Source organism: Corvus moneduloides, chromosome 2 (genome assembly GCF_009650955.1).
Source record: "Corvus moneduloides isolate bCorMon1 chromosome 2, bCorMon1.pri, whole genome shotgun sequence".
Taxonomy (NCBI): domain Eukaryota; kingdom Metazoa; phylum Chordata; class Aves; order Passeriformes; family Corvidae; genus Corvus; species Corvus moneduloides.
Window position 1 is genome coordinate 38,828,245 of NC_045477.1, and position 10,907 is coordinate 38,839,151.

Here is a 10,907-nt window from a genome sequence, read left to right on the forward strand (position 1 = left end):
CAAGTCACACCCTGTGCCTGAGAGCATTGTCCAAGTGCTTCTTGGACTCTGTCAGGCTGGTGCTGTGACCGCTTCCCTGAGGAGCCTGTTGCAGTGCCCAACCACCCTCTGGGGGAAGAACCTTTTCCTAATATTGAAACTAAGCCTCCCCTGACACAGTTTCATACCGTTCCCCTGAGATAACCTTCCCTAGGAAAATATTCACCATTTCCTTTTCTAAAGGACAACAGTAAAAAAAAACCCAAAAAAGTTAAAAAAAAGAGGTGGCAATTACCAGCTTAAGAAATAAAACTTTGAAATATTCAAAAACCATCCTCAGGAATTTTCCTTAAAAACCAGCTGTCCAAAGATCTGTCTTCAGAGTGAACAATTCTCTTCATTGACTGAAAAGGCATTATTTATACATATGGAGCTTTTCATCAGCTGAGATAAATCAATTTTGATGGCTTTCCTGGAAGAATAGAAAAGCCCAAGGGTTTTGATAGAGACCTTGGCTCCACTCCTAGGCCAAGCGATTGAAAGACTGTTGAATTAAGAAAAGCATCATGAATCACTGGCATCTTCTGATTGAATTTAGGGCCGTTACTCCATGCTGAGGTTGGTGACTCTGTACTGATTGTATTTAAGAACAAAGCCAGCAGGCCTTACTCAATAAGTGCACATGGTATAGAAGAAGTGGGTTGTGAAGAAGAGCCTGAGACACCAATTACCCTCCCTGGTAAGGCTCCCTTCTTTTTCCCCCTTCTTTTCTTTGAGCTACAAATGCTGTATATAAAAGCATTTAAGCACATGATTGATACTCCCTCTTTCAAGCTTGCCCATATCTGTATGTTCTCCCAGGCATAATACGCTCAGCATTTATTCAGCTACAGTTCTGAGTTGTTATATATGTAGGTTCTTGATCAAGTGAGCATGTTTGGGCGGAGAATGAGCCTTTGTTCCTATCATGGGTAGAAAGAGGAATGTAATATCACTGGACAACCTCCAAAAGAGAGAGAAGCAGGCCCATAATCATGGCAAGAGAAATGTGAGCCTTTGCTGCATTTGGCTCCAGACTGACACTCTAAAACTGTTTTAAAAATTTTCAAACTTGGAGGTAAGAATTGCAGATGGTAATATTAACTCTGCCTCTCTGAAGCTACACAGAATTGGCATTTGCATTCAGAGTCACGCATAAAATGCAAAATGTAGCTGTCATGCAAATTAGCAATCTTTGGAAAAGTGTACCAAGTATGCCTCAGTTTCTAATGAGGGAAATAGTTTTTCATATACAAAAATTCCTGTTAAACTTTTTGAACATCAATTTTTTTTGTTGAAAATTGAACAATTGTTTTTGTTTCTAAATCCCTTGCAACTTTTTTCACAGTATTTGTGAACTTCAGTGTGAAACCAAATGAAAAGAAATTTTGATGTAATAAAGCTCTTTGCAAGCTGAAATTCCTTTCCTGTGAGCAGCTGTATCAGTACAGTAAAATTACACAGAAACTCATGTCCAAATACGAACCACCATCTGCCTTGCTGGAGTATGATGAATGTGGTTAATACATGGGGGGGGGTGGGGGGAAAGGAGCTGATTTATACATGATTCACTTGTTTTGTTATTTGCTCCATGATGTCGTTGACGCTGTTAGGCTGGCAGTTGAAGGGTAACAACGGGAACACACCTGTCATGTCTCCTGTGTCCACATGGGAGCAGGCTTGGGATGAGTTAGATGAGGGAAGGTGTCTGTGAGAGTAAGCCAAAAGTGTTCTTCTGCAAGATCTAAGAAGAGACTTTTCCTTAGGGGTTTGGAAAAAGCAGTTAACATAGAAAACAAATCCCTGAAAACAAGAAAAATTTCTGGGCACCTCAGTCCCCACCACCATCATCTGGAAATCCTCACTGTCTGTCTTCCTAGGCCAGGCTGGAATGCTCACCCCAAACTAGCCAAAGACTGTCTAAATCTACTAAATCCTAACTCACTCATCAGACAGATTTGCATCCTGACAAACCGCACTCCTGAGAGCACTGCCAGCTCCTAAAGAAACTGTGGGGGACATGGTAAATAGATGCAGAGAGCATATCCATAGCAGCCTAAGTTAAATCAGCTCTCATCTGCCACAGCTTTGTTCCCTCCCTGTCCATTCTTCCATTCATCCATAGGAAGAAAAGGGAGAAAGCATCAGTTTTCCTCATATTTATCGCTCTCTTCAGGGGTTATGCCATATTTGCACTTCAAAGATGGGTCTCCAATGCCTTCTGAAATGTGTCAGCTTTTAAGTAAGGTGGAGATTTTTTCCATCTACAGCCTCCAAACATCCTGAGGTGAGGAGTAAAAAGCAAGGAAGGGGTGGAGGACCATGACCAGCCTCCCTTCTCAGATCACACCCTCTAAAAAGAGGTGATGACATGTAGGTTAGATGAGAAACTCTTCCCTGGCCTATGTCTCCATGACATAGACTTACTGTCTCCATGACATGGTGCTTACCCTGTAAATGATACTGCAGTACTTACATGAGACCCATCTCATACTGTATGAGAGTTGAGAGTCACCATTTTTTTGTTTTTGTAGTTACCGCTGTACAATAAACCCACTGCTGCATGATGCATGGACAGTGTAGTGCCTCAGTGACACAAAACTAGGCTCAGACACTTCCCAGCCCTTTAGGCTTGAAAACTCTCCTTGTCTAGATGCTATTGGCAGCTATTGGCAGCTGTTGGGTTGTAGCTGTACTAAAACAGTGGTTCTGTGATTTCCTTGTTTTCACCTGACTCATAGCATGTCCCATGATGCTCTTGGCTGTTGTCACCCTGAAAGACTTTTAGGACAGAGATTGCCTGGTTCAACACTTCTCCACCACTTAAAAGGGCAAGGTGTTGACCACGTCTTGGTCTCCTACCCTTTCCTGCAGTACCAGCAAAAAAACAAAGCAGGGAAACACAGCACAGGCAGTTCATCTGAACACAGATGTTTGTGTTCAGTGGAGAGAACTGATTGTCACCCAAATAGATAATTTCCTCATCCATTTGTTAGGGGTTTTTTAAAATCAGAGGTCAGGGAATTTCTGCTCAGGGAGGATGTGACAGAGATTATGACATTTGGCAAGGGACAGAGGTTGTCTGGGAATTGCTGGGGAGCAAGGTCTTATCTGGAAGATGAAAGAACACCCCTGTGTCTCCCAGACAGCAGGTTGGTACGTATTCAGCTCTCCTGTCTGGGCCCCCACCTGACACACTTCTGCAGCACCCTCTGCAAAATCCCAATGGCAACTGCCACTTCTTTTTGCCCTTTTCAATTGAGAAGGTCCAAGAAACATTTCATGGGCTTGACTTCCAATGTCTCAACTGACCTTAAGCACCAGCAGCTAAGATCATCTAATCACTACAAGTTTTGCCAAGGGGAAAGATGAAGAGTCCGGTCTGTAAACTTCCTTCTGTGGGATGCCACTTTAGTCAGTATCATTTGCAGATCTTCTTTTCCCAGGCAATCTGTCCTCATTTACGCCACTGGCACCTCACTGATCTCCTGGAAGGCAGAATTATATCCCTATCCCATTGCTGCATGCTTCCACAGGTAGTTTTGATGCAGATAACTTTTTGATGAGGAGGGTAGCAGGTCTGAGTTAGATACTATTCAAAGCCTCTAATACCCAGCTGCTCAAGGTAAAATTGTTCTCTCTCTGTTTCAGGGGAAATAAACACCTACAGGTGGAACGTCCCAGAACGATCCGGTCCTGGCAAAACAGATCCAAACTGTATCACTTGGGTTTATTACTCAACAGCAAATTTTGTTAAGGTAACCATGAAATGGCCATTAAAGCTTGCATTGCTTTGGCTAACACATCCTGCCTTGTGTAATGTTTCTGCAAGGATCCTGCTTCTTAGCTGGGAGAAGACCATAGGCTAGAGAAACCATTTACAGAGCTGGATGCTTTGTCCTCTGATAACAGTTGTACATGCCTGGGTAATTTAATCTACTTAAATCCCAAGGGATACACCACAGTAATGTGATTTCCTCCTTAAAGGATAGTTGAAGGGATTTGGGGTGAAGACAAAACATTACACAAAATCACAGAATCACAGAACGAGTAAGGGTGAAAGGGGCCACTGGAGATCATTCTTTGGTAAATTAACAGAGAGACACACAGAGAAAGAAATTTTTAATCAGGCTGGGTTTTTTTCATCTGATAGGAAAAAGCAGTTTAAACTTTAGTTAATCTGTATCTGTCTATTTCACAACTGGATGAAATGAAAATCTGTAACACATGTATTTATTTTATTTCAGGACACATACAGTGGTCTGGTTGGGCCTCTTGTAGTTTGCAGAAAAGGAACTTTAGATGAAAGAGGTCTAAGGAAAGACATCGATCGTGAATTTACTCTTCTGTTTATGGTGTTCGATGAAAATGAATCCTGGTATTTGAAAGAAAATATTGAAACATACCTTCATAAGGATCCTGATGGTTTTAATTCCACTAAGAATTTTGTAGAAGGCAACTGCATGCATGGTATGTAGGACTTGGCGGCAGCAGGCAAGAGGAAAGAGGTTTATTTTTCACAGCCCTTTTAGGAAGACACTGGACTTAGCCTGCAGTTACCCAACCACGTGACAACTTCATAAACGGCGATGCTGGAAACAAAAAGATTTCACAAGGCCCAGCCAAGATATTTTTCTAACAAGATAGTTTACTCTTACACTCTTGGGAAGAGGCTGCCCTGCCAGAATTCCCCTGTCATTTGGGAGCCGTGTTCCTCCAAGGCTTGTTTTTTAGGAGCATAAAGATGATATTGTAGAACTGTGGCTGTAGTAGCAGCCAGCCCAGGAGCCAGGCAGAACAGACTGGATGGGGACACACACAGCCCTGGCAAAGCAAACTTTTCTTTTGCAGCTGGTACACATTTTAGGCAACAATTCTATTCTCTCTTTTTCCATGTGGCTTCTTTCTCCATGTGTCTTCTCAACATAAATCCAATTTGTTCAGGAGTTCAATCTCAACCAGTAAAAGTCCAATTTGGTGCTTTTCAAGGCAGAAAAATGTTTGATGATGTATAGTTACATGATTTGGAAACTGAAACAAAAGCATGACTGTCTCCTGCAGTGGCAGCGGTCACTATGGACAGCACTTGTCCTGACCACACACGCCTGTCCTCTCTCTGCCTAAATACTCCTTCTCCCCTGAAAGTGCAAAGGGTGCCTGAAGTGGAGGTTATCATCACCCATACCATGGTCAGTTATTAATCATTCCTATTTTGTCATTCTTCCAGCAATCAATGGGAAGATTTACAACAGTCTCTTGGGTCTAACGATGAATGAAGGTGATAGGACAAACTGGTATTTGATAGGAATGGGCGATGAAGTGGATATCCACACAGTTCACTTCCATGCACAGACCTTCATCTTCAAGGTTGGTAAAATAAATCAAAGTAAAACTTTTACAGTGTGATGGGAAATTTATAAGACAAAAAAAAAATTTCCAGATTTCCAGCCTGGTTTTGTCTCTTGGGCACAGAGCCCTGGGCTGATGCTGAGGTTGGTGGGAGTTTTGCATTTGAAGGGAATATGAAATTAATGAGATCCTTGCAAAGCCTCTATTACTCTGAGCCTGTTATGAAATATGAATACAGGGCACTATTAGAGGACATGGTTAGGTAGGTTAGAATATGTGTTTACCCATAGGTATAAGGGAAGATACAGGGAGAAAATTAGAGAGAGTTATGCCAGCTTAGAGTATGGTTTTACACTGTGGCAGTTTGCCACCGGCAGGACTACCTGAAAAATCTATCTTTCAAAGAAACACCTTTGCTCAAACAGCAGTTAGAGTCATCAGGAGGGGTCAGCTTTTCTTATTTAATTGAATAAATGAGAGGTGTCCACAGACCTCAGTTTCCCTGGATGATGCTCACTAGAAATGTACAAGAAGCATCTGATGTGCCTTAAGGAGCTGGAAGTCTAACTGGGATATTTCAGTGCCCATTGGGGGGGTATTTGAGGCATGACTCTCACAATTCTGGTTTTGCTTTGCTACAGACAGATAAGGACCATAGAGGAGACGTATATGACCTTTTCCCTGGGACTTTCCAGACAGTCGAACTCATAGCAGAAAACCCTGGAACGTGGCTTCTGCACTGTCACGTGGCCGATCACATCCATGCTGGCATGGAGACAACCTACACCATCAATCAATCAGGTGCAGTATCAGCAACATCCTAGGACTCAGAGGTGGTATTGCAGCACAACTGGATGGAAGGCAAGGTGGAAAGGAAGAGAGCTCACCTGTGCACCGGTGGGAAGCACCTATAGTGCCATGGCCAGTTAGCAGTGATAAGAGACAGGACAAACACCCCTAATGACATGGCAAAGGCAGCAATCTTTGGTGCACTTTGCTGCAACTTGGAAGCAGTTGGTGCTTCACAAGTGCCCTTCTGAGACAGTGGCAGCCTAGAGACCATTTGTCATTTAAACATGGTGCAGCAAACATCTGCAAAGCTGTTTTTTAGCCTTTTCGCCACACTGTGTGGGAGTTCCTACAGCCTGGCATGGTGCTGGTTCCTTCCTGTGACCCCTGACTACTCACAGAGCTTTTGGGGCTCCTCCCTGCATAGGCAGACACCAGCTGAGATAAAAGGAGCTCCAGAAAACAGTTGTTCATCTTGTCCAAGAAATAGGTGATCTCTCGACTAAGAAAAGTTGGCAAAATTTTTGAGTGGTGCCTGTCTCTTCCAGCAAATGTGAGTGAATCCAAAAGTGTTTTGTGAGCCTCTCCACATCACATAACTTCACTAAACATCTAGATCCAGCATCTCCTGCCTAGTCCCCACTGTGCTGGCTGCACTCCTCTACGAGGGTTGGAGCAGTGCCAGCAGGCACACCTCATACCTCTAACCCTGTAGCAGCATGGTTACAAATGTAGATGCCAAATGTAGCCAAAGTACTCCTTCCTTGGATATGATGAATTTATTTGATTCCATGTGATGGATATTCATGTGGGCTGTGAGATTTCAAACGGACAAACAAATGCAGAAGTGAATCATGGAATGGTTTGTTTTGGAAGGGACCTCAAAGATCCTCTAGTTCCAACCTCCTTGCCATGGACAGGGACGCTTTCCGCTATACCAGGTTGTTCAAGGCCCCATCCAGCCTGGCCTTGAAACACTGCCAGGGATGGGGCATCCACAACTTCCCTGAGCAACCTGTGCCAGTGCCTCTCCACCCTCATAATAAAAAATGTATTCCTTATGTCCCATCTAAATCTACCCTCTTTCAGTTTAAAAGTTACTCCTTGTCCTATCACTACAGTAAGTAGTGGAGTAACAGAGATGCCTATGGAAAAGGGGGATGTTGCCCATGGAGCTGCCCAGAGGAACAGCTGTGATGATCTAACCACAATTTCTGTTCAGATAAACAAGGTAGAAATAATGAAATAAAGTCAACTCTACTTTTTCAAAAGAGAAAAATTATTTATTAAGGCTTTCAACTTAATTATGCTTTTTTCATCTCTGAGAAGAGAGAAGAGAGTGGGAAGTTCCTTCAGAAGGAGGACACACAACTGGAGCATACAATACAACTACTGCAACAAATGGAACCACTGCAAAGGGTAAGGATTTTTTAAAATGCTGTTTAAAACTCTTCAGATTCATGCATAGATTTCTCATTAACAACTCTCTTTTAACAGATTATGACAACAAAGTGGGCAACTTTTTCAGCAAAACTTTGAGTCCTGGAGAAGCCAGCCTGATACTTGCAGCTTTCTTTTTCATTGGACTTGTTCTACTGTCAACAGCATTAATCTTCTTCTGCTTCATCACCTACCAAGGAAGTAGAATCCATTACACAGCTCTGCATGACAAAAGTGCATTTCTGACAGATTCCCCGTAAATCCCCACTTTTAATATCGTTCACAGGGACTCACTGGATTTCACGACATAGAATCATAAAATCATTAAGGTTGGAAAATACCTCTAAGATCACTGAGTCCAACCATTAACCTAATACTGCCAGGCAACATGCTGCTAATAAAACTGGAGCAGGGCATATGCTGACAGTCCTACCCCATGGCCAGTGCTCACAAGAATGAACATCAGCTGTAGGGCTCAGCTCCAAGAGCCATGTACCACCCATCACCATTTCCACTCCTCTGGAGTTCAGCTGAGCTTTGTCCAAGATCCAATCTGGCAGCTGAGCAGAGCAGCACACATCTTGGCATCTATAAGGTTTCCACAGGAGTAAGGAGGAGGCAGCATGGCATCCATGTGCTCTGTGCAGAAACATGGGGTTCACACTAGGAAATAAACACCACCAGGGACTGGCTTAAGTTGTCAGCTTCTGAAGGAGCAGGTGCTAATCTCCAAGTCCCTGCAGTTTCCCAAAGTCTGGCTTAATGAATTCACCATCATTCAAGTGATTCTCCCCTTTTATTTTTTTTTGCTGTTAAATGAGGAAACTGTGCACCAGGGACAGATTTTTGAAGACCTACAAATAAATCTTAGAACCTGATGGGTTCAGCAGTGCCCCTGCTGTTAGTTTCTAACAGATTTTATTTATCTCTAAAAATCTAGCCCTGAGCAACCTCCAAGAGATTAATTGACTTTGTAATTGCTGCTTGTTATGGTCCTGATTCTGTACCTCTTCTTTGCACTGAGCAGCACCTCTCTCCCTACCTGTAATGAAGCCATCAGGAGGGTGATCTTTGTGCTCTGCGAGGCAGACAGACAGAATCAGGCCATGTTTAGTGATACTTGAATGTTTATAGCTCATTTTTAGTTAGATTTTGTTCATTCTTGCCTGCTCATGCCTGCTATAGCTCTTGCAGAGGAATTCCAGAACAAACGCCTTTGTAAAACTGTTTACACAAATTTGATTTTGAATGTAAATTCAAGTTGCTGTTTTGTTTTTTTCTAATTTTATTTTTTTCCACTTCTGTATTTTAAAGTATTCAAAGGTAGGAAATTTTACTGTGCAACACTCTTACTGTAGCTTAAATGTGTCCTGAATTGATGTCCAGTCAAACAATATGTTAAAGTTTCTTGGATGTTTCTCAGTAATTTCTTTGTTTTCCTCAGTCATTTGAAAGCACACACATGAAGTAGAAATGCAGGACTGAGCCCTAATAGCATTTACATCATAGCAACAAACAAAACTTCCTTCTCAAAATCTTCCATTTGAGCTGGCAAAAACAGACACTCTAAACTCTTTCATCTTCCTGTTCTGTAAACATTAAAATTGGGGTCTCCTGTTCTGTGCAAAAACACTGTCTGTCTGTGCAGAACGTTTTTTCTCTGTATACATATAAAATTAAAGCCTTTCACTTAAACATGCACCATTAAGAAAAGATATTATTTGGTACTTCCCTTCTAGGGTAGCTAATGTGCCTGATGTTTTAGAAACAGAGTCATAAGTATCTATTGACTGTAGAAACTGGCCCACCAAAGTGATTACATTGATAATAAAAAATCCAGCTATTTGTATGAACCTCTTGGCACAGTTCATTTCCTGTGGCCTGCTCCTCAGCTGGACAGTGGCTATGAAACCAGAACAAAGGCTCCAAAGGGCCTCAGGATATCACTGCTGCCGAACCAGGTGACACAGCCTGCCAGAGAGATCATGAAACATCACAGAAAGGGTAAAGCAATGAGTTTACCGTTGCCTGCCTGGTGCAGGCAGCCCTCTGCCTGCTGTGCCCTGACACCTGTGTTGAAGGACAGCATCTGTGTTGGGCTGAAGTACTGGCAGGAACAGAGTTAAGCAACAAAATTAACAGAAGATCAAGTCACCAAGGCAGGCATGTTGTCCACGGAATGCTGCAGGCCCTCAAGTGTGAAAAATTTGGACTATAAACTGGGATAGCAGTTGGAAACTGTCCTAAAACCAAAAGCTTGAAAGGTGACAAATGCAAGACCAGTCTTTAAAAATGTTCCAGAGGACTAAGCAGCTCTGTCAGCCACACAGTGGGAGCTGGCTGAAACTGTTCTAAAAACCAAACCAGGAAAGTGTCCAAAGGAACAGAAGAGAATATGAAAGAATCGATACTTTTTTATTTATCCCCAAAGAAAATTGTGCCTTAGGAAGGTTTTTGAAGGACTCTGCATAGGTAAGAGATGTGGATGAAATAACCTGCTTACATTTCCATGAGATGTTTGAGAAGGTCTTCATTTTAAGCTTCTTAAGGAAATGGAATCACCATGGGATGAGGAGTCCATGGAGGTTAAATAACTGGTTAAAGGACAGTGAAAAAGCAGTCAGATTTCATGTTGAAAGTCACTCATGGGGTGCTACAAGGACCCTTGCTCTTCACTGTTTTATCTAAATGTTGTGAAAAAGAGTGGACAATTTGAGTGACAGTCTTAAGCACATGTAGCATGAAAAATCAGTGAAAAAAAGGACAAAATTTATTACCGATACATTTACAGTACTATGTGTGGAAAAAAGCAGTCCTAACCTTATGTGTATCATACTGTCTAAGCATCTCAGAAATGGGATCTTAGTTGTAATACTTTAATGACAACATTAGCTCCAGTGTTTTTTAGTGGGCAGGAAGGCAATTAAATATTAGGAATCAGCCCAGAGAAAACAAGGCTCTAGAGAGACCTCACTATGGCCTTCTAGTACCTAAGGGGGCTTATAAAAAAGAGAGAGAATGACACTTTACAAGGATATTGCAGTGATAGGAGAAAGGGGAATGGCTTTAAACTGAACGAGGGTGGGTTTAGAATAGATTTTATGAAGAAAATCTTTATTGTGAGGATGGTGGCACAGGCGGCACAGGTTGCCCAGAGAACCTGTGGATGCCCCATCCCCGGTGGCGTTTAAGGCCAGGCTGAATCTGGTCTAGTGGAAGGTGTCCCTGCCCACAGCACGGGGCCTGGAACTAGATGATCTTTAAAGTCCCTTCTAACCCAAGCCATTCTGTGATTCTTCCACCCCCAGAGG

General features: G+C 42.5%; 1 protein-coding gene across 4 annotated transcripts in view; it reads left to right on the forward strand.

Moving 5' to 3' along the window:
- Positions 1-9,449, forward strand: part of HEPHL1 (hephaestin like 1) — a 35,132-nt gene extending 25,683 nt beyond the window's left edge. For 3 of the 4 annotated variants that reach the window (XM_032099182.1, XM_032099185.1, XM_032099186.1), the window contains 7 exons: positions 578-718; positions 3,670-3,776; positions 4,266-4,488; positions 5,246-5,385; positions 6,009-6,168; positions 7,483-7,575; positions 7,654-9,449. In XM_032099182.1, coding sequence (XP_031955073.1) covers positions 578-718; positions 3,670-3,776; positions 4,266-4,488; positions 5,246-5,385; positions 6,009-6,168; positions 7,483-7,575; positions 7,654-7,856 — 1,067 coding nt within the window. In that variant the 3' untranslated portion in view covers positions 7,857-9,449. The remainder of the gene's footprint in view (positions 1-577; positions 719-3,669; positions 3,777-4,265; positions 4,489-5,245; positions 5,386-6,008; positions 6,169-7,482; positions 7,576-7,653) is intronic. The other variant, XM_032099183.1, reaches the window with a different exon arrangement.
- Positions 9,450-10,907: the final 1,458 nt, after the last annotated feature.